Raw genomic sequence first — 22,921 nt, 5'->3', positions numbered from 1 at the left:
CCTTGCTTTGACCCAGGCTCCCACCCACACGGGCACCACCTCCCCCCTGCCCTGCGCCAGGTCCCTGCAGGCATTTGTCCCCCGTGACTGTGGCTCAGCATGAGGCTGGGGCACAGAAGCACAGCCCTTCCGCCTGTGGGACACCGGAGGGTGGGGGGGACAAGGACCTGCCCTGCCCCCTCAGTCATCAAACCCACCCCTGCAAGAGCTGGAGGCTCAGCCCCCTCCCCCAGCTCCACACAAGACCAGGAGTCTCCTTTATTTCAACCACCACAGGTGGACCGGATTTATTTTCAAGCACAGAACATTGTTCTCAACCCCCCTACGAGCGAGCAGCAGACCCCCCCACACAGGCACCGCTCCCTCCTCCCAGGGAGGGACCTGCAGGAGTCACCCCGCAGATGTCACGATCCCCCCCACGGGCCCTCCTGGGTTTCACCTCCACGACAGCCCCTTATCTGCCGCTCTCACAGTGCTGGTTCGGCTCCCGTCCCCCCACCCCAACCTGTCCCTCGGCAGGTCTGACCCCCGAGTCTGTGCTGTGAGGCCCCTCCAGTACAGCCCCCCACGCCACCGGGACCAGCCAGCCCAAGGCTCCCCCCTCGGGGCCTGCTGGCTCCCCGGGACCCCCCTGCCCTTCCCTGTTGAGGCTGTCACCCCAAAGTGCCACAGGGCCATGCTCCCACCGAGGCAGCCCCAGACACGCTGCAAAAGCAGGCTGTGTTGGCAGATTATCCCAAGGTCACACACCCTGCGCCATGACCGGAGAGCCACCGAGTCACAGTGATGCATGCACCAGCCCCAGCCCTGCTCCTCACAGAGGTCACCGACACCCCAGCAGCTCCCAGTGACGGAGCCGGGAGCCCTGCCGCTCCGTCACCCCAAAGCACAGGGGAACCCCCCTTTATCCGAATGGGGGAAGGCGCCCATTTCCCCCAAGGGCGAGCTGAAGCCTGCCGAGCCCCGTCACGGCTGCAGCCACCCAGCCCTGCGGCTCTGCCGGAGTTTCACAAGCCTTGTCGAGCAGCAGCCCCGAGATCCGCACAAAGACACGCGGGACAGGCACCATCTTTCGGCCACCGCTCACCACAACAAGCAGCAGAGCCCTTCACATCCGCAGCCAGCACTGCGGGCCCCGCTGCGGCGAGGCGGAACGGCAGCGGGGAGCAACCGGCAGCGCAGCTTCCCAGCGCCCAGGAAGCTCTGAGCCAACCCGGGCACAGGTCACACGCGGCCTGCAGAAGCGTGCCACCAAGTCACACCCACGGACGCGTTCGCCCAGGGCTCCAACAGATCTGTGTTGTTTTTACCGATCAAGCTGGTGGCTCAGAATGGTAGAAACCAGCATGAGGTTTCGTTCAGCAGACGACCGAGCCAGCTCGGCTGGACAGCATTCAGCTAAGCTCTTCCCAGACGACACACGCTGGCTTGGTGAGACCGCAGCTTCCCTCGCCACCGCTGCAGCCCTCAGCGAGCAAGGACACTTGGCCAGACAAGGCCATCGGGCCGAAGAGACACTATGAGGCTGACTGGCCCCACAACTCCCTCTCTGCAGCCCAGCTGAGGGTGCTGGCCCTAGGTGCTTTCTACAGAAGTGAAATCTTTGGCTTGGGAGCACCTGGGCAACACAAAGCCCCAGCAGAAGATGCTGCTGTGACCCAAGGGCGTCTCTCGAGGAGACAGGCCCTGCCCCAGAGACCATCTGTGAGATCCACCGTGCTGGACAGCAGCGCTCCGGGCTGCCCGGGCAGGACACCACGCTCGCAGTGCTGCCAAGGAGACAGAGCCTGGATTTTCACCCAGTTCTCAGCCCTGTTCGAGCACCATCAAGGCTGTGCAGACACAAACTGCTGCCTGGTGGTTTCCATCTGGGAGAGCACAGGGCCAGCACCAGCGGAGCCTGCAGGAATTCTCACGCAAGGCAGAGCCCAACCTCCAGCCAGGTTCTCGCTGCCACCCCGCACCAGCTGCCCGAGCGGGGGGAACTCACCTCTCCAGTCACCGAGCCCTTTGGCAGCACAAGTTTGATGCCTGAGAAATTCAGAAAAAGGAGCAGATGTTTCATTGCGAGATAACGAACCCATAAGATAAATCCACTCAATGAGGAACCTCAGCGCTGGCTCGACACCCCGCGTGTGCCAGTCCATGGTGTTCCCAGAGTTAGAAGTCACTGCAGAGGAAGAGAAGTTCCTTCGGCATTTGGCAACAGACAGGTCCCTTCAGCCACCGCCAGACGGTGACGCCACTGCAGAAGCATCTAGGACGAGCCCTTTGCCCCTCCTGGACGGCCTGACAACCTGAAGAGGGTCTCCCTCATGGTGTGAAAGCATCTGTTGGTGAGCTCAGAGACATCGTCTGATGTCAGGCCTTTGGTCTCTATTGGAGGCAGAATCTCAACCTTGACTTTGCCTGGGAACAAGAGAAGAGCCTGTAAGAAACCCACGTGCCACAGGAGCACCATTCTCTGCCCTCCCAGGTCCCCTGCTCCCCTCACCCTGGACCGCCCCAGCACAGCCCTCATCCCCTCACAGAGCTCGAGGCACCCATCCCCAGAGCGCAGGCTGCACTTGCCTCTGGGGCAAGAGATTGCTCTGGGGCTTAGACCCTGCCCTCTAACAGCTGTGTCAAGCAGAATATTTTACTTGTGCCCCAAAGTGACACCCCAGGCAGAGCTTGCCCCTTTCCAAGGCTGGTGTCGCTGCTCTGCCCTCACCTGCCAGCCAAGAGAGCAGGGGAGCCCACAGCCACGGACCCACTCAGCTCCAGGGCCGTGCCAAGCACAGCCTGCACCAGATGCCCCCTCCATCTGCTGCTCTCCACCCTCCCACCTTTGGCTGGCTGCAGGCAGGGAGCACGGCAAGCGTGGCTTCCTCCCAGAAATGAGAGGTGCTGCTCCAAGTTGACTGCAAGCCAACTTTCTGCCCAACGCTTGTACTGACAGACTTCAGAGCTTTGGTATGCCCAGCTTCCTGCGCGTGCCTGCAGAGAGGTCCCCGCTTTGAAAGGTCAGGAGGTAGAGCAACGCTTTGCTTCCCCCAAGCCCTCACCAAATGACTTGGGCTGTGCCAGTTATGAGAAGGAAAGGCAGTGTCCAATTTTCACTGAAAACACCCCTCACCCTGTTCAAGGACATTCTCTCCTGAGTCAAGCCAGCCCCGGCTCTGGTGCCAAGTACTTTGAATTGACCCCACACATCTCCCGGAGCAATGACCCCCGTTCACCCCAGCCCCGCTTCCCTCCCACACCCTGTGAACCAGCTCTCCATGTGGGTATGGCATCAACCCTGCCTCCGAGTGACCGTAAAGACCCTCGGGCTCTTTGGTACCTGATGTGAATAGATTCTTCTTTGGGTTATAGAAGCTGGTGAAGGAGGAATACACCACAGGGATCACTGGGACCTTGGGGAAGAAGAGGAAAGAGAGGAGTTACTTGCACTGCAGCAACTCAGGGCAGGCCAGGGATAAGCAGCGAATCCCATGCACCAGAGCTGACCTGGCTCTCAGCTGTGCAGGGCACACACACCCCCACAAACAAGACCCACTTCCAAAGGCTGGGACAGTCAGGATTCAAGTGGGATGGAAACCACTCCCCAGCAACCGCAGGCTCAGAGACATTCAAGGCACTCAGGGCCAAGTTACACTTCAGCCTCAGGCGAGCACTGGCTCTCGGGACTCCTCATTCCAAGCCAGACTTCAAAACTCTGGTATTTTCTGACCTGCAGACACTGGAGGATGCCTGCTTTGACAGGCCTTGTCGTGCTGTACAGGACACGTTTGAGGCAGGCCAGCTGGTGTGCCTGCAGCTTCTAAGAAAAGGAGTCACCGGTTGCAAACTGCTCCCAGGGAAGCTGCAGGCAGGCAGCGACACAGCCAGGAGGGCAGGCAGAGTCCTTATTTCAGCACTGATCCCACAGACAATCACAGCTGGTGACTCAGGGGGAGCGGCAGCGGTGTGGGCACCATTTCCACTGACGTCCTGTCCTTCTAGCAGCCGCCAGCCCTGTCCTGGTTGCATCACCCCGGCAGGAATGGGGACAGCACAACACAGGCTACACCCTGGGCTTGGCCAGCTGAACCCAGCAAGAGACCTGGCACCTCCTCCCTTCCCCAGGATCCCTGCTCCAACACCTCTTCTAGTGAAAGCAGTTTCCCCTCAGTGATCCCAGTGCTGAGAAGCAAGGCAGAGCGTGCACGGGAAGGCGAAGCACCCATCTCCTCCCCGCTGCCTGTCCAGCACCCAGTCCCCAGCACCTGGGAGCCGAGCAGGGTGGCCCAGCTTCCAGCAACCGCCCGGGTCCCAGCAGCACAGCCAGGTTCGCAGTGTCCCCAGCTCACCGGGGGCAAGCACTGCTGCTCCTTCAGGAGCTCTGGCCGTCCGACGCCAAGGAGCTGTTTGTCTGCTCCCCCACTAACTGCTCACAGATCTTCTCCTTTTGGAGAGAGGGGATGTTTAAAACCTACCAAGAAGTCCCACATGGCTGTCGGGGAGGGAGCAGCTATTTCCACACATAGGAAGCCCAGATGCTGCTCTAAAGCGTGAGCACTGACAACCAACACTACGCTGTTCAGCCTGGGCGATGGAGAAATGCCATCAGCTCTGGGATCCCCCAGGCGAGTTCATGGGGTGCAGCACCCGCTGGGCCCCCCACCAGAAGCAAGCTCGGTGCTGCAGCTGTGCTCTGGGAACAAGGCACAGATGCTGCACTGCTCAGGGGTCAAGCATACCCGTCCCCCTGCTCTGCCCTTGATGGGACACCGGGACCACAGCACTGGGGCAGTCCTGAGAGAGGACAAGGCAGCTTCTCCACGGCCTGCAGCCACCCATCCGCAGGGGTCAAGTCCCTCCTGCCAGGGATGGAAAAGGCTCTCTGCTCCTGCTGAGCAGCACTTGTGACACCTAATGGTGGTTTAGCCGAGGAGCTCAGCTGTGAGCTGAGAACACAGCTCACTCGAGAGCAAATAAACCACACCACTGCGTGACTGGCCTGCAATGCCACTGCAGAAGCATTCAGAGTCCCCACCCAGGAGCGAAGCGCCGTTACCTGTGCCTGGATAGCAAGGTGAAACGCTCCTTTCTTGAATGGCAGGAAATCCCCGGTGCAGTTCCTCGTGCCCTCTGGATACACCCACACCTTCACCTGCACGTGGGGAAACAAGGCCCTGCGCCAGCCATCCACTTGCAGTGCTCCCTTCCTGCTGGCCAAGCCCCTAGCCAGCCTTGCCAAGAGCTGCAAGTGGCTGCAACTCCAGGTGAGCCAGTGCCAGGAGCTCCACATCGTCCATGCCACCCCAGGACACCCAGATGCACACCACACCGCCAAGTGCCACAGTCACACTCACGTTGTCAGCTGCCATAGTCTTGGCCACCTCCGCCATCACCATCTTGGCGCTGCTGGTGCTCTTCCTGTTGATGAAGATGACACCGCCGAGGTAGATGAGGAGCCCCACAGTGCCGGCGTACATCAGCTCCTTCTTGGCCACCTGGACACAGTCATCGGGCAGGATCTCCATCAGCCCTAACGTGATGGCAGAAGGTGAGACCCAGCAGCCACCCTCCCTGCCTGCACTTGGATGGGACAAGTGAGACAATCCGAGGTGTGGAGGGGAGCACCAGGGACAAGCCAGTGCTTTGTTTCTCTGCCGGCTTCTGCTGCCATCAGCGGAGCAGGAGACTCAGCACATGGCAGGATGGCAGGGGCAGGGTGGCTGCAGGTCACAGCAAGACCCCTCAAGCGACAGCTCACTCCTCGGCCCCAGGGTACCCAGCTGGGCCACCCCTCATGCCTGGCACCAACATGCGTGCCAGGCCGGCAGCGGGGCAGGGATGTAGAAGGGCACTGAGAAGCACCTGGGGTCCTCAGAGCAAGGGTAGACCCCCCCCTGCAGCCAGCACTGACAGAGAGCTGGATCAGTTGGCTCGGTAGCACAGACCGGCCGGGGCAGGGGGCGGCTTGGCTGGGAGACAGAAGCAGGATTTCTCTGACAGTGAGCAAGAGAACTGCTCCCTCCCTCCCACCAGCTTCTCACCCATCATGTCGAGCATGCTCTGGTGGTTGGACACAATGATAGCAGGGCCCTCCATATTGAAGTTCTCCAGTCCCTTCACCTCAAACCTCAGGCCAAAGAAATACTTGAAGGTCTTGACCACATTTTTGATGATTCTACAGGAGAGAAGAGCAGTCAGACAGCAGCACAGCGGGGAGGTGACAGGGTCTGCTATACCCAGGGCGGGTGGAAGGAGACAAGAGCAGTTCTGTCTGGACAGAGAGCCTGCAGTCTCATTTGCCCCATGGTCCACCCAGGTGTCTGTCCTGCATGGCCCCACATGCTCAAGGTGCTTCCGTTGCACACTAAGCCCTGTCCACTCCCAGTGTGGGAATTTTACTGGAAGCCTGGGGGAAGCCGACTAACTCTGAAGCCCGTACAGCCCAACTCAATGGTCCATGCTTCCTGCAAGCTGACACCATCAGCTCACAACCAGGCTCACCACGAGCTCTTCGGAAGAGGCAAATCCAGCCTAGCGCAGCTATAAGAGCCCTGCAAACAGGGGGCAAACTGGAATCCCTCCCAAGTCCAGGACAAAGAGCTGCTGGTTTCATCGCTGGATCAAGGACCACTCCTCCTGCTGCCAGTCCCATACACCCAGTGCTGTTTGTTTCCCCCTGTGCTGTGGCCTCAGTCTGCTCTGATGCCACCAATGTTTTCCTCCTGCGATCAGCAGAGCCCCACAGGCTGCTCAGGCGGCTCCTCTAAGAGCTGCCACTGCCCAGCACACAGGTATGGGCCTGCACACCCGCCACCCAAGGAAGGCTCTGCCCATTCTGCTCCTTGCAGTGCTGGAAGATGCTGCTTAACAATACAAACACAGGGTGCCATCACTCCACAGGAGGTCAAAAAAGAATGAGAATGCAGGTGAGAAACACTTCCCTGTACAATGAAGGATGCGAGCAGCAAACTCAGCTTGGCAGAGGCCAGGTGCCCCCAGCAAACCCACCTCCACGCAAACAGCTTTTGCCTGTCAGTTCACTTCACCAGTGGACCTGCAGGTCTGGCCACAAAGCTCCCAGCTTTCTCCCTCTGCGCCCGAGGGCCGGGGCCCAGCTAGCAGGAGACACCAGCAGCCCCACTCAGCCCTGCCACCGACAGAGCAGGCTGTCATGCCCTCGCTGAGCGCACCCAGCCCAGGCTCGCTGGCTGAGACCCTGCCAGCCCCTGGGAGCAAGGCCCACTCATGCCACCCCAGACAGGTGGGAGCTGGGGACCCTCCAACTCGGCCAAAGGACGCAGCCAGAAGCTGGCAGCGCACAGGGGCTATTTTGGGCAGGGGAGCAGCCATTTGCCAGGACACGAGGCAGAAGAGCTTGCACATGAACAGAGCTCCCAGAAGCAGCCACCAGCTCTGCTCCACTCTCCCCTAGAGCGGATTCGGGAGCTGACCTGCCCTCCAGCAAACATCTGGACGCCCTGCCTCAGGGCCCACCTTCTCCCTGGCAGAGGACAGAGATTTCGTCCCTGCAGGAGGAGCACAAAGGACAGTGTCAGCTTCTCCCCCACCACAGGGTCCAGCTGGAGAGCTGCGCAGCACCCTCAGCCTGGGAAGCATCCCTGCCATCCAGGGCAGGAGGGGAGCGCCCTGCCAGCGTCTCATCCTGGCTTGGCAGCAGCTCCCAGCATCTGCTCTCCAAAAGTATCCCTGGCCCTGCCACCAGCTCTTCAACTGCAGGGCTCTGTCAGCGTGACCCTTCCCAGCTTGCTCAGTTCGTATCTCCGTGGGGTGCCGCGCCATGCGGACCAGCCAGATGTCATCTTTGACACCGGGGTTCACGCCAGGCCAGTGTCCGCAGGTGACACAGCCGAGTGACACCACTGCTATCAGTCCCTGTCATTCAACATTGCTGCAAAGGTTAGAGCCGCACCCAGGGAAAGGGCACGGGGAGGTGCAAGGGCTGCAGAGCTCCCGAGCACCACGGGCCCGCACCGAGGTGACGGGAGTGCAGTCCAGGAGCAGAAAGGCAGGGTGACACCAAACGGTGAGGTCATGGCGGATGCCATGCCACCAGACTGACCTAAATCCCACTTCTCCTCCCTTCTGACTGCCAACCAAAAAAGAGGTCACTGCTCTGCAAGTCACACCGCACCACAGCTGCCGGGAGAGACTGGTTACACATTACTCAAGAGCAGCCATCCAACTTCCTCCTGCCAGCAAGGAGCTAGCGTCTCCTTGCACAAGATGTGGCCTGAGCAACTGAAAGAGGCAAAGGGGCAGAGCTCAGAGCAAGCGAAGAAGAACCAGGTGACCGGCAGCCCTGCTGAGCTGGCCACATCATCCACAGGGTTAAGCTGATGGGTCCTACTCCCAGCTTCTCTGCTGGTATGAATGATCCTGCCTTGATGCAGTCACAGCTGCGGAGAGCTGTAAATCTGATGCACTTATTGCCAGCTGCAAGGAGAGAGCAGGGAAATGAGAGGGAATGTGCCTTTTCAGTGCATCCATAACAGCCTGAGTCTGAAAGCCAGCAGCCCCCAGCTTCACACGCTCTGCTCCACAGCCTGTGACAGAGGCCTTTTTAGCCTCCTCCGATTTTCAAGGATTAATGAAGTGTGCTTACCAGCTTGGAAGCTCTTGCAAGAGGTTTCACCGCTAGATAAACAGCTCTATCTCTACCAGACACAGAGCGCAACCTCTTCCAAGTCACACCAGCTTGGCACTGGAGCCAGGAGCACAGCGAGGACGGGGTGTTCTGCGCCAGGCAGCAACGCTGTTTTATCGCTGTCTGTCCACAAGCACATGTCCTGCTCCAGCCCCCTTCCCCAAGCAGAAATAAGCAGACTGGGATGTTGTAGAAATAAGGAGCTCGTTGGATCACCTCAGCCACAGACCTCCCCAGGGCTGGCATACACCATCAGGACCATCAGCCAGTGCTCATACATGGAAATGATGGGACTTCAGTTACAGGAAAAGGGCGAGTCTGGCCAAAATACAGCTTGGAGTTTCACAGTGAGGAAGTTGTACAGTGTGAGGAATTCTTGTTCCCAAAGAGTTCCTTTAAGTTTACAGGGGATTTACAAAGTTTTACAAGTGGAGGAAAATAAAAACCCAACCCCAGAGTGCCTCTGCAACTGACATCATAAATTCCCCTAGCTGCAAAGCTGGTTGTTGCATCGGAAAACCGCTCCCGAGCGAGCCAAGGCAACCAAGGCTGGAGACAGCAAGGCTGGAGATCCGGGAGCAGACTGCTGTTTCCAGTCCCTGCGGCCGCAGCACCAGAGCGGCTCGCAGACCACAGGCTCGGGCGGGCAGGGCAGAGCCTGCCAGGCAGCACGTCAGTGCCCTGTGCCCGCTGCCTCCGCCCTGCGGAGCCGCACCACAAAGCAAAGTCCAGCTTCGCCAGCCGAGACGCTGCCCAACCTTCAGATGTGTTCATGCCACAGCCTCCCCCTTTCCACCGCACCCATACCCCCTGGCCTGGGCACGGGTGGTCAGAGCAGGTGAGACGATACCTATGGGAGAGCAAAGTGAGGAGTCCAAATTCTCCTGTGCTGCCAGCAGAAGCGCCCAGCTCTGCCCTGAAGACGTGCCTTCGCTTGGAGACGGGCTGCTGGAGCGGGGCAGCTCTCAGCCACAGCCCCAGGACACACACAGCAAGGCCCAACAGCAGCAGGGCCTGACGTGCCCCAGGCAACCGCTGCGCTCCCTGCTCCGGGCTGAGGGCGGCCGGCTGGCACAGCCCCTGCCCCCGGAGCGGGACAAACCCCAAACAGAATCCCAGCATGGTAGGGGTTGGCAGGGCCCTCTGTGGGTCACCCAGCCCAACCCCCTGCCCAAGCAGGGTCACCCAGAGCAGGGGGCACAGCACCACGTCCAGGCGGGTCTGGAATATCCCCAGAGAAGGAGACTCCACAGCCTCCCTGGGCAGCCTGGGCCAGGGCTCCGTCACCCTCAGAGGGAAGAAGTTCTTCCTCATGTTCAGCTGGAGCTTCCTCTGCTTCAGTTTGTGCCCGTTGCCCCTTGTCCTGTTGCTGGGCACCACTGGAAAGAGTCTGGCCCTGTCCTCCTGACACCCACCCTGCAGATATTTAGAGGCATTTCTAAGGTCCCCTCTCAGCCTTCTCTTCTCCAGGCTGAACAAGCCCAGCTCCCTCAGCCTCTCCTCGTAGGAGAGCATGAAAAACACACCCTGCTGTCACACAGCTGTCCCCAAAAGGCGTCCCACCACCGGAGCACAGCCGCTTACCGCCATCCCCACACCCCCCAGGCCCCTGGTCCCCAGATGGGGCTCTCCAGAGGCGAGGCCACAGCCAAGGGCCCCCAGCATCCCCCTCCCCGAGGCCCCCGCGCCGGGCCCGAAACCGCCCCCCCCAGCCCACCTCATGTTCTTGACGGTGCGGCCGCCGTTGACGAGCAGGCAGACGGGCGCCGTCAGCGCCGAGCCCACGATGCACAGCAGGTAGTAGAACCCGATGCGGAGCGCGAAGTTGACGGCGGGGCTGAGCTCCATCAGGACGTGGAGCAGCAGCAGCACCGCCGTGCCCCACAGCAGCCACCCCACCGCCATGCCCGCTGCCGGCCCGGCCCGCCCGAGCCGCCGCTGCCGCCTGCTCCCGCCTTATGGGGGCGGTGCGGCCCGGCCCCGCCCCGCCCCGCGCGCCGCTCCCCTCAGCCGGGGCGGGGCCGGGCGCGGCGGGGCGGGGGGAGCGCGGGGTGGCTTCGCGGTGCTGGGAGGGTGTGGGTGCGCTCATGGCGCGGTGGGGAGGGGTTCTGGTCCGCTCGTCGTGCCGTGGAGGGGCTTCGGGGGTCCTTCATGGTGCCGTGGGGGGGCTTCGGGGGCTTCGGGTCCCTCGTGGTGCTGTGGGGGGCGGGGGGGTCCTTCATGGTGCCATATGGGCTCTTTGGGGGTCCCTTCATGGTGTCATGTGGGGTCTTTGGGGGTCCCCTCATGGCGCCGTGGGGGATATTTAGGTCCTTCATGGCGCTGTGGGGGGGCTTTGGGTCCTTCGTGGTGCCATGTGGGGTCTTTGGGGGGTCTTTCATGGTGCTGTGAGAGGGCTTGGGGTCCTTCATGGTGCCATGTGGGCTCTTTGGGGGTCCCTTCATGGTGCCATGAGGGGGCTTGGGGTCCTTCATGGTGCCATGTGGGCTCTTTGGGGGTCCTTCATGGTGCCATATGTGCTCTTTGGGGGTCCCTTCATGGTGTCATGTAGGGTCTTTGGGGGTCCCCTCATGGCGCCGTGGGGGATATTTAGGTCCTTCATGGTGCCATGTGGGCTCTTTGTGGGTCCTTCATGGTGCCATATGTGCTCTTTGGGGGTCCCTTCATGGTGTCATGTGGGGTCTTTGGGGGTCCCCTCATGGCGTCGTGGGGGATATTTAGGTCCTTCATGGTGCCATGTGGGCTCTTTGGGGGTCCTTCATGGTGCCATATGTGCTCTTTGGGGGTCCCTTCATGGTGTCATGTGGGGTCTTTGGGGGTCCCCTCATGGCGCCGTGGGGGATATTTAGGTCCTTCATGGCGCTGTGGGGGGGCTTTGGGTCCTTCGTGGTGCCATGTGGGGTCTTTGGGGGGTCTTTCATGGTGCTGTGAGAGGGCTTGGGGTCCTTCATGGTGCCATGTGGGCTCTTTGGGGGTCCCTTCATGGTGCCATGAGGGGGCTTGGGGTCCTTCATGGTGCCATGTGGGCTCTTTGGGGGTCCTTCATGGTGCCATATGTGCTCTTTGGGGGTCCCTTCATGGTGTCCTGTGGGGTCTTTGGGGGTCCCCTCATGGCGTCGTGGGGGATATTTAGGTCCTTCATGGTGCCATGTGGGCTCTTTGGGGGTCCTTCATGGTGCCATATGTGCTCTTTGGGGGTCCCTTCATGGTGTCATGTGGGGTCTTTGGGGGTCCCTTCATGGCGCCGTGGGGGATATTTAGGTCCTTCATGGTGCCATGTGGGCTCTTTGGGGGTCCTTCATGGTGCCATATGTGCTCTTTGGGGGTCCCTTCATGGTGTCCTGTGGGGTCTTTGGGGGTCCCCTCATGGCGTCGTGGGGGATATTTAGGTCCTTCATGGTGCCATGTGGGCTCTTTGGGGGTCCTTCATGGTGCCATATGTGCTCTTTGGGGGTCCCTTCATGGTGTCATGTGGGGTCTTTGGGGGTCCCTTCATGGCGCCGTGGGGGATATTTAGGTCCTTCATGGCGCTGTGGGGGGGCTTTGGGTCCTTCGTGGTGCCATGTGGGGTCTTTGGGGGGTCTTTCGTGGTGCTGTGAGAGGGCTTGGGGTCCTTCATGGTGCCATGTGGGCTCTTTGGGGGTCCCTTCATTGTGCCATGAGGGGGCTTGGGGTCCTTCATGGTGCCATGTGGGCTCTTTGGGGGTCCCTTCATGGTACCATGTAAGGTCTTTGGGGTCCCTTCATGGTGCCGTGGGGGGGGCTTTGGATCCTTCGTGGTGCCATGTGGGGTCTTTGGGGGTCCCTTCATGGTGCCATGAGGGGGCTTGGGGTCCTTCATGGTGCCATGTGGGCTCTTTGGGGGTCCCTTCATGGTGCCATGAGAGGGCTTGGGGTCTTTCATGGTTATGTGTGGGCCCTTTGGGGGTCCCCTCATGGCGCTGTGGGGGGGCTTTAGGTCCTTCATGGTGCCATGTGGCCTCTTTCGGGGTCCTTCATGGTGCCGTGGGGGGGCTTTAGGTCCTTCATAGTGCCATGTGGGGTCTTTGGGGGTCCCTACATGGTGCCATGAGGGGGCTTTGGGTCCTTCATGGTGCCGTGTGGGGTCTTTGGGTCGCTGCTGGCACAGTGTGGGGTCTTCGGGTCTGTCACAAAACTTCACAACTGACCAAGGTTGGGATGGTTCAGACCAGATCCCTGCTTGCCACATCTCCCTGCCCCTCATCTCACCACGTTCTCTGCTGGTGCTGGATGCTGCTTTTGCACCAGCACAAACGTGCTGAGCAAGATGGAGCTTTCCCCGCTGGTATTCGGTCAGGATCAGGCCCAACGGCTTTGTGGGCGTGAAGCTGGCAAAGGAGATGCAAGCGTGTCTTCTGGAACTGACACAAACTGTTTTGCTGGCCTCAGCAGGTTTTGCAACACTTTTTATAGCAAAACCCCAGTCCCATGGGCGGGGGTGACTTCACCGGGGTAAGATGTAACCCTGGCGACGCAGCGCTGGTGCCGCGGTCCCAAGCATCCTCTTGGCCTCGGCAGCTTTGCAGCTCCTGGAAAACACAAGGAAAAGCGATGGTCCCTTTCCAAATAACCCTTGTTCCCTCGGCTCCCCTTGGACTCCACAACAGAAGCAGCAGCTCTTCCCAGACGTGCTGTCACCGAAACGGAGGGGCCTTACTGCGTTTCCACCGCCCCTCGGCAGCATTCGTGCCCGAAGCGGGAGACAAGCTCCTTCTCTCTGCTGGAGAGCTGAAGGCTGGCGCTCCCTGCAGCCGCCAGGCAATGACATCTCAGAGCTGGTCTCATGACGCCTGCTAATGCCACAAAGAACCCTTATTGTATTAGCATCTCGACGCAGCATTAGATTAATCCCTCCGGCCCGCGTCGTACAGGCTGTTCGGAGAGCCTGTGCCAGCCAGCATATGCCTGGGAAGTCACCGAGACCTTTTCAGCTGGACATACGCCGGCCCAGAGCGATTCTGCGTTATCCTCGTGACTTTCGCTTTTCTTGACACGGGAAGAAAGTCACCGGCGATCTGTCACTGGGGCATCGAGCGAGCCGATCCGCTCAGGCTGACGTTAGGAAACTGCGATGTGAATTCCAGCACGGCCGCGGCGCCGGTGGCAAACGGGAGGGGACAGAGCTGGCTTCAGGTGTGGGCTCCTGAAGGAGCCCGGCTGGGATTCCCTTCTCCCCACACTCTCCAGCAGACTATCTGGAGTAATGCAAATGAAACGTTTAATATTCATCTGTAGCTCAGGGAAAGGGAGTGATTTCTGATGCCAGATTAGAAGGCAGACGTGGGCCTGCCCGCTAGCAAGCAGAGCTGTCACGCTGGGTTATTTCATAAGGCAAGCGGTTACGCTGCCAGACGATGACAGCCTGTGCATTAACATTATCATAACAAACTGCCGGATGGAAGAGGGCCCGCAAGCTTCAGCGCGCGGCGTAACGCAACAGGGATCACGTCATCACCCCTGAAGCGCGGCCATTTCTGGGCAGAGGAAAAGGCAACCCCCTCCCTGCCCTCCCAAGCTCCAGCAGCCAGGATGAAGAACTTCCAAATTCTTTTTAAAAAAAACCCCATCTTGCTAGATTGTGCTGCATGTTTTGCATATTTAAACTGCTGACTGAATTATTGAGACACGTTGCAAGCATACCCTGAGCAGCGTCCAGAAACACCGTCGGGAGCAAGCACCCAGCCAGCGCTGAGCAGGCTGTAAATTCACTGCCCGTTGAGGGTGCGTGTGGCACCCAGTGCCGTCCAGCACCCCCAGAGGGGACCTTGAAAAGCTGCCTTGAAAAACTACTTCAACAAGGTAGAAGAGTGCGAGCAGTGAAGCGTGGTGAGCAGAAGGGTCCACGCAGCATTGCTGATGGTAGGATTTCTGGGTCTGGGTCGGTCAAAAGTCATAAAGCTGAGAGCGTTACCCTTGGCCTTAGTTTTCTGATGTCTTGTAATAACCTGGCTGTATTTTTTATCTTTTATTTGCCTTAATTTATCGCTTCCCTTGGAAACAACATGTGACGTTGCTTTTGATGACTAGCTTCTGACTGGAAAAGAAATGGAGCCGGGGAGAAGGTCTCCCACGCGTGCAGGGAGAAGGTGAGCGAAGGGAAGAGAGCGAAGCACTCAGCGGGGTAGAAGGAGCGAGAGACGTGCTGGTTGCCTGGCACCACGGAGCAGCGCTGAGCTGGCTGCGGAGCGGCGGGAGGCTCGGGGCTGGGCGGGTGGGGGTTCGGTGTGGAACCCCTGCGAGGCGCGGGCTGTGCCGAAGGAGCGCCGGGTCTGTCTGCGTCTCGCTCCCCGCCGCCTCGCCGCGGGGCTGCCCTGGACTCCCCACGGCGTCTCTGGCAGCTCTACCCAGCGGCCTGCTTCTCTTTGTCTCCTGCCAAGGGACACGTGTTGAAAGCAGCAGCTGGGTTTGGTGACATTAAAAGCAGGGGGAGGAGGAAGCGACCAGCCCAGCTTCATTCTTGGCCATGTCAAGGCATGCGTGCAGCTGCCCCGGGAAGGGCTGATAGTGCGGGCAGCACGGAGCCCCGGGTTGCTCAGGCTCTGAGACAGCAACCCCTGCTGCTGAGTGGTGCAAAGCAGCCTGGATTGTCAGGGACCTGGGGACAATAAAGTCATCCACGCGTCTGATTGAACATCTTCAGGACGTCTGTAAGTCCATCCATCCACCCATCCATCCACCCACCCATCCACCCATCCACCTATCCATCCATCCGTCCATCCACCCACCCATCCACCTATCCATCCATCCACCCACCCATCCACCCATCCACCTATCCATCCATCCACCCACCCATCCACCCATCCACCTATCCATCCATCCATCCACCCACCCATCCACCCATCCACCTATCCATCCATCCATCCACCCGCTGATTCGTCCTCTTCCCTCTTTACCAGTCTCAACCAGCAGCTGGCTTCGCGAGGTGTCTCGGAGCCTGGTGTCACCGAGTCTCACCTCTGTGCAGCTCAGGGCCGCTGAACCAGCCCAGCATCACCACTCAGACGTGGTGACACTGCTGCTGCTTGCTCTGACGTAGGCAGAGGTACATACTGGAAACCTGGGCCCTCTCTGGGTTGGTAAGCAAGGCTGCCCTAAGGGCTGACTCCAGCAGGATGGCGTCGCTGAAATCTTCTCCTGAAGGTGTTGCTCTGGCAAAGACAGCGAAGAGGTCTGGGCTGTGCTGTGTCTACGGCTGTGCACGGCAGGGCTACCTGCAGGCTGCTCGGCAAGGCAAGGATGGTGCCTGTGGGCAGTTTGTGCGAAGGATGTGAGTGAATCCCATTTCCACTTCACTTGTTTCAGCCTAAAAAGGCACCAGTGCGTGGGAGGTGAAGCCCTCCTGCTGCTCCTCGTGTGGGTGGCATGGAAGCCTCCGGCTGAGCCCGCGCTCGCACGGGCAGAGCTTCGGACGGAGCCCCAGCCGCCGCGCTGGCTCCCGCTGCCCCGTGGTCGCCCTGCCTTCAGCTGCTGTGCTTGTAAGTAGTAACGCGCCAGCGCTCTCGTGGCAACGGAGTAAACGCTCGGGGAGGAACCGGGCTGGTGGCTCAGCGTGGTTTGAAGTTACCCACCAGGTGACGTAGCAACAGGGCGGCACAAAAACCAGAAGCACGGGGTTGCTAAACTGCCCCGTTGCTGGGGTTCTGCATTGCACAGGCTCCACAGGTCACCGGAAAGAGAAAGACCCTGGGGGAGTTTGACTCTGGGAACATGCAATTAAGAGAGAAACAGAGTGCAGAAGTGTGTCAGATAATGAGAGCCTTCCTTCCTGCAACCTTTACTCACCTACAAATAACTATTGAGAAAGCAACCGTGTTATCTGCCTGGGTGCTCACCGGAACCAGCTGCGGTTTTATGGCCGCGCTGCTCAGGGTCGGGAGCGCTTTGCAGGTTTCAGGCCCCGCGCAGCCCCCGCAACCCCGCAGAAAACCCCCCTGCCTTGGGCCTCCCAGCCCCACCACGCCTACCATACCTCAACCTGCTTCTCAGCTGTGCTTTTGAAAGATCTGCTTTCTCCGAGCTCGTCTTATCTCCGCCTGGCAAAACTCAACCAATCATTTAAACCCACGTGAGCTACGAGGCTGACCTGGCACGATGCTTATCCGCACGAGGAACGCGGCGCAGGCAGTCCTGCCGAGCGCCAGGGCACCGCTCCGCTGGCTGTCGGCGAGTCTGGGGAGCGGTGTTTGCAGAGCCCGTGCACAGCCAGCCAAGGATCACATCCCACCGTGTCCCCCAGCACTGGTTTTTATATTTTCTCCCGCCAGACTTTGCCAAAAACAGGAGGCAGCAAGACATTACTGTTGCTGGAAATCCCTCTGCAGCTGAAGTTCTCTGCAAGACATCGCAGCAACCGCCCCAGGGGAGGCTCCGAGTGAAACGAGAGTGTACCAAGCGTGGGACACAGCACCTCGTCAGGCTACAGCACTCCAGCTCCTCCAGGCCCAAGGCTGTAGAACTGGAATTAATTTTTTCTTTTTTTTTCCCTGTTGCAATAGTATTAGGCTTTTTCCCAAATGTCAGGTGTAAATAAAGGAAACCAAACTGTTTCTAAGGGATCTTGTGCTGGTGGAAGGGGCTGGGTGGGTGGCCTGGAGACTGCTGGAGTGAACAGGGAAGGCAAAGCTGTTGGCCGAGGGCTGCTGCGGATGGGCAGGCAGCCTGGGACTGAGGAGGGGCTTGCTGTCTCACCCACACCAGAGACCCTCCTCCCAGGGAGCCACCAGCAGTAGGGCTCGCCCCGTCTGGGCTAGGTTCAGATGATGGTGCTCAGCTGTGTGTGTGGTTTTTTTTTTCAGGGCTGTGACTCTGTCAAGTGCTGATGGCCCGCATGTGCCTGGGCATGCCTGCCGACCCGCAAGCTCCTCATCCCCTGCTCTCCTGCTCCCTTTCATCCCTTCGCTGTGGATGTGCAGCTGTAATTACAGCAGAGATGAAGATCCCGCGTCCCCAGAGAGCTGCAGTAATTACCCCTGCGCAGTGGCCCATGAGAGCTGGAGATAGGGCTTTTGGGAGTCGAGACGAGACGTGAACCAGGGAGGGAGGGGAAGCTGATCTCCGTGGGGATCTCCATCCCCGCCTCCGCCAGGGCATTTCTCTCCCGCTGAAGCATCACTTGGTACCTGCTCAGTGCAGGTCCTGTTAGCAGGAGCCGTGCTCTCTCCAGTACGCAGGCAGCTGCCGTTCCTGGGTTGCCAAACCCGCCGGCACGGTGCCGCAGGGTGTGCCAGCACCTCAGGACACACCAGTGCTGAAGGGCCTTCGAGCTAAGTCCACAAGTGCAATTAAACATCAGCTCAGCTTCTGTGCCGTGGGGCTACTCCCCAAGCTGAGCTCAGCCCAGGGGGAGCCTGCGGCACCTCCACGGCCCGAGCTTGCCCCGGGGCCACCCGTTGCTCTGCCTGCAACAGCACACACCTCTCCTTATGGTCACCTTCGAAGGCGAGCCCGTCCTGCTCCTGAGCACCTCTCCAGCCCCCTTCTCCGGCTCTCCAAGGGAAAATGGGCTCTGTCACCCATGGTGACACTTGCTGGGGCTGAGCACAGGAGCTGCTGGGAGAAGGAAAACGGGTGTTGCCGCCGCAGAGCGATGGAAATGTACTGTGTGTTGGGGCAGGGCGGGAGGGAGTGGTGCAGCCCGGGGCTCTCGGAGCAGAAAGACCGTTTCTCTTGCAAACAACTCCGTCCTGCCACAGGAATGAACCCCAGCCTCTCCTACAGCAGCAGCACCGCGGGCTGAGCCGCCGGGCAGGGGCTGAGCTCAAACGCGGGGCTGGATCGCCGAGCAACGCTGCCAGGCGGCGACTGGGTTTAGCAGAAGCGCAATGCGAAACCAGTAGCCAGCACTTTGGACGTGTCAGATCAGTACCTGGTACTTTGGGCATGAGAAATCAGTACCCAGGCTCTTCCCAGGGCACCTGTGTGGGAACGGAGGGTCTGGGTGCTTTGGGGTGCCAGGTAGGATGCTGGGGTAGCTGGAATCGGATGCCGCGAACTCCCCAGCTGGTCCTCTCTTGTTGCACAGCCTGGCTGGAGCTGCCAGGGTGTTGCAATCAGCTCAGGATCTCCTCCAAGTGCCAGAGTCCGGCAGAAGGTGATTTCTTTTCCTGGCAGGCCTCCCTGGGCACTGGACATAAAACATAGGCACCTCAGCGGGCTAAAATCCACACGGGGTGTATATCTCCACGAAACAAACAGTTTCTCTCTCTGTTTCCCCTGTTATTGATTAATGCCGCTTAATGACTCCAGCTAAAAAAAATCTTGTAGTTGCTGCCTGTCACGGAAGATCAATGGAGCAGCATTAGCGAGAGATATAGAGGCAAACTGTCCCGGGCGAGTTCTCTGCGAAAGCCATCTCTGGGAGCACCGCCGCCGCCTGCTCGATCAATAGTTCATCATGACCTCTACCTCTTGCTTGCTTTTTTTCCCCTTGAGTTAGCTGGGCAGCAAAGGCTGCTCCAAGCTTTCACAAGGACTAAATTATAACTATCCCGATTGATCTGATATGTAAAGAATAAAGGGGCCTCTTAAGCCAGCTGTCCGCATCGGAAAAACTCAAGTGGCTGCGCAGGCAGGGTCAGATCCTCATTAACTCCTGGATGCTCGGCACTCCGCTCACACGACGCTCGAAACCCGTACCACGGCACTGGAGGAGCCAATTAGTCGTGATGAATCCAATCCAACTTGTCACCGGAGGGTTCCCTGTCAGCTGCCGTGCTGCCAGAGCTTTGTCGTGAGTCCGTCACCATCGGAGCCACCGTGCCCTGTCCCTCCCGGCTGCCTTTTGGTGACACCTCCTTGTTTCTCCTACTTCCCTTTCTCCAGAAATTGCAGCGCTCGCTGTGTGGGGAGGAGGGGGTGCCCACCACCAGCCTGTGCCATAAGATGCTGTGGCGAGCAGGCACGTGTCCCAGGTGAAGCATGGCCATGCGTGGGGGTCCTGGGCAGAGGAGGTGAAGGCAGTGGGGTCTCCTTTCTCAGGCAGCTGCTGCCTTCTTAAAAACCCTTGCTCTTCTGCATATCAAGACTCCAGACTAGGAGCCTCCCTCCTGCAGCCACCTGAGGTTAATAAACTGGGAGCACCTGGAAGATGAAGGCTGGCTTGAAAACTGGAGAGGTTTTCTCCCAGTACAGCACCACTTGGAGATGCTGGGATATCTTGTGGCTCAGGTGGGAAAGTCCAGGCTGCACCTCTGGATCAGATTTGCTTCCTGCTCCATGTTGGTGCAGCTGTGTTGTACCGATGCTGTGGGTTCTGAAATCAGTTGGGAGACCCCGACCTCTTGTTAACCAGCTTCTGTTTGCTGAGCAGAGGGGTGCTGGAGGGGCGGCTTGGTTTCGTTTCCATCCCTCTCTGAGCGCGCTGGCCTGCCTGTGTCCGCAGACCACGGTGGGGGCCGCTCACCTCTGCCTGCTCCATGGCCAGGTGAGCCCCGTGCCTGCTCCCGAGGAATGGCCCCCTGGCCGAGCCTGCCTTTGGGAGCCAAATGCCCGGGCAGAAAGCAACGTCCTGGCCCTTGGAGAAAGAGGGGTGCCCTAGCTCAGGGTTGGGAGCTGTGAGGAGGGGCTGGGGGCTGGCAGGGGCTGTCTGTAGGCACTGGCAAGCGAGGGATCCCCTGGGCTGTGTCTCCTACCGCAAGCCGTGACGATGAGTACCTCTGCAACCAGCTAAGCCTGCGCAGGGATCTGCTCGCTCAGCCTCCTTGTCCGTGCCCCTTTGCAAGCTCCTTTTCCTCCTTGGCTGGGAAGAGCCCATGGCTGGCACATGGCAGAAATCCTGATACAAGCAGCTCCCCTTCCAGAACCGCCAGGCTGGCAGAGCCGCCGGGCTCCTGGCCGCAGCCACCACCCTCTGCCTTTCACCCCAGTGCTGCCCACAGCAGAGCCCTTCGGCTGCCGCTCTTCTGCCCCATGGTTCAGCGCCGGGGCTCTTGGCGAGGGGCAGGGTGTTCCCAGCCCAGGGGGCTGGCGGTGAACGGAGGGTGAGACCCCCAAACCATCCCCAACCACCCGGTAGCTCTGCGGGGGCTGCACGCCTGGCCCAAAGCATGCAAGGAGCCCCAGCAGCCCCAGCTTTCATCCCTCCCTAATTTGGCAGCGCTTAATTACGAGTAGCAGGGATTTGGAAGCGGAGGGGGCGAGCATGGGACAGATTGGAGGGAAGATTGTGCTGGGGGTGGCAGGGCTGTCAAGCCAGAAACACAAGAGCTGATTAGCATTTCTAATTATAACCGCTGCGCTCAGCCCCATCAGGGCCCGGCAGGCAGGCAGAGGCAGCTGACGGCGCTGTGCGGAGCCAGCTGTGGATGCCACGCAGGAAGCGCGGGCGGTCAGCCTCCAATCCTTAAAGGATGCGCAGAAAAGAGCGTTAGAGCCCGGATCCGTCATCTCCTGAGCCTCGGCAGCACCTGGGAACGCCGGGCGCCGTCACAGCCCCCCCGGGGCAGAAACCCGTCCGGTTCATGGCCACGGGGCTGATCCTGCTGGCAGTGCCCGGAGAGGGGAGAGCGTGGGCAGGGGGTGGGATGTCGGGGTCCTGCACCCCCCCGCTGAGCGGCGGCTCTGGGCGATGGCGTCGGGCTGCACTGTCCCTGGCTGTCACCCACGGCTGGCACCAGGGGAAGGCGAGCGGCAGCGGGTGCTCTGGAGGGGACAAAGGGACTGGTGGGTGAAGGTCCTGGCTCACAAGTCAGGGCTGCTCTGTACTTTGCTGTTAGCGCTAGCTGGCAAGAGAATTTATTCAGTGTTGAGTGACATTGTCATGTAATCAGGTAAATATCAGAGACCAGTGAATGACCGCCACCAGGCCGTGGGTGCCCTGGGAGCTCCCGAGGGCGCGGTGCTCTCGGGGACGTGGCCGCGGAGCCACCGCACACTGGGAAGTGATCAGAGGCGAGCGCGCCGTGGGTTTAGCAGAGATTAGCAGGGCTTTCGCGGGCTGAGTGACCCGGGAGAAACTGAAGTGACTTCATCAAGGGAGCCAGCGAAAGATTCCCAGGGAGCAGATCGGCGCCGACTGCGTTTGGCGTTTTCTGGATGCTGGCAGCTCCTGGGGAACCACCTTCCCCACCTCCATGCTGCGCGGCTGCCGGGAGCCCGGCCTGGCAGTGCTGGGGGCTTTTGGGGGAGGGGAGAGACCCCTTGCACGGGGATGGTCCAGGCTGTGGGAATGGGGTGGCAAAATGGGCATCTCAGGTGCCGGGTCCTCCACATGCCTGGGATGCAAACGGGAGACAGGCACCACGGGGAGAGGTCCCGCTGCCCTTGGGCATTGAATAAAAGATATAATCACACCTGCAGAATTCTTATTACTCTTTTTGATTGGATTAATTAATCATTCAGTGGTAACTGCTCATTATGCATTCCAACGATCAATACTAATCACTTAATTACTTGGCGTATTACAGCTCGGGAAGGTCTGCTCGTTTCTAATTAGATTCTCCGGACAATCCACCCCTGAAGGCTGCCGAGCCCGCAGCAGAGATCCGTGGCATTTCAAGCCTCCCGCAGCTTTGGCCCAGGCCCGTCGTTTCCCACCTCCGACGAGGGTTTCACTCTGCCTGCGTGTGCCACGCTCAGCCCCGAAATCAGAGCTCGAGGCCCAGGGAGCTGCGGCCGGAGGGCGAGCCGGGGAGCACTCGCGGGCAGCGCGGGGTGCCGCGGGCACAGAGGGGACGTCACTGCAGGCAGCTGCCCTGGCAGGACAAACACCATCTCCGTGCTGAGTCCTGCTGGGTCTCTGCAGGCAGGAGTCGTGGTGGAGGTGAGGGGCAGGGCAGGAAAGCTGCCTGCCGCTTCTCAGCCTCCCGAGACTGCACCGCGGGCGGTGGGAGGTGAATCTCGCTGAGGAAGGCTCAGGCGAGCATGACAATAACCATCTTCAGGCTGGGGGGGAATAAGGAGTTTATCGGTGGTGGAAGAGGTAGAAGAGCAGTTTCCCTGTAGCTGCGAAGGAAAGGGGCACGTAGCAGCACCAAGACCCTCCTCATCCTCACTCAGCTACCGGGCACCCAGCAATGCATCTCCCTGCCCCCGCTGTTTTCCAAATTACCAACCGCACTATAAAAAAAAAAAAAAAAAAAAAAAGAAATCACAGAGGCTCTTTCTTTTACTGGGCTAATTAAAACTAAAAATAAGCTGTGTGAGCTCCAGAGGGCCATCGCATGAAGGAGAGCTGCAGGCAGGCGAGGCGACGTTAACCTGGCCCCGTTACTGAAGCCACACCGCGGGCAACGCCTGCGAGCGCGGAAGCGA

General features: G+C 59.7%; 1 protein-coding gene across 2 annotated transcripts; it reads right to left on the bottom strand.

Moving 5' to 3' along the window:
- Positions 1-560: 560 nt before the first annotated feature.
- AGPAT2 (1-acylglycerol-3-phosphate O-acyltransferase 2) lies at positions 561-10,592 on the bottom strand. Of its 2 annotated transcripts, XM_075439610.1 has the most exons (7): positions 10,368-10,592; positions 6,027-6,160; positions 5,340-5,515; positions 5,042-5,137; positions 3,326-3,398; positions 2,298-2,409; positions 561-2,170 (listed from the first exon to the last, which is right to left on the bottom strand). In XM_075439610.1, exons 1-7 carry the CDS (start codon positions 10,553-10,555, stop codon positions 2,161-2,163), a joined length of 789 nt encoding a protein of 262 aa, XP_075295725.1. In that variant the 5' UTR covers positions 10,556-10,592; the 3' UTR covers positions 561-2,160. The 2 variants fall into 2 exon arrangements, with proteins under 2 accessions (XP_075295725.1, XP_075295723.1); XM_075439608.1 differs by having other exon boundaries at positions 563-2,409.
- Positions 10,593-22,921: the final 12,329 nt, after the last annotated feature.

Source organism: Opisthocomus hoazin, chromosome 19 (assembly GCF_030867145.1).
Source record: "Opisthocomus hoazin isolate bOpiHoa1 chromosome 19, bOpiHoa1.hap1, whole genome shotgun sequence".
Classification (NCBI taxonomy): domain Eukaryota; kingdom Metazoa; phylum Chordata; class Aves; order Opisthocomiformes; family Opisthocomidae; genus Opisthocomus; species Opisthocomus hoazin.
Note: the sequence above shows the minus strand (reverse complement) of the source record. Positions and strands in the feature narration are given on the sequence as shown.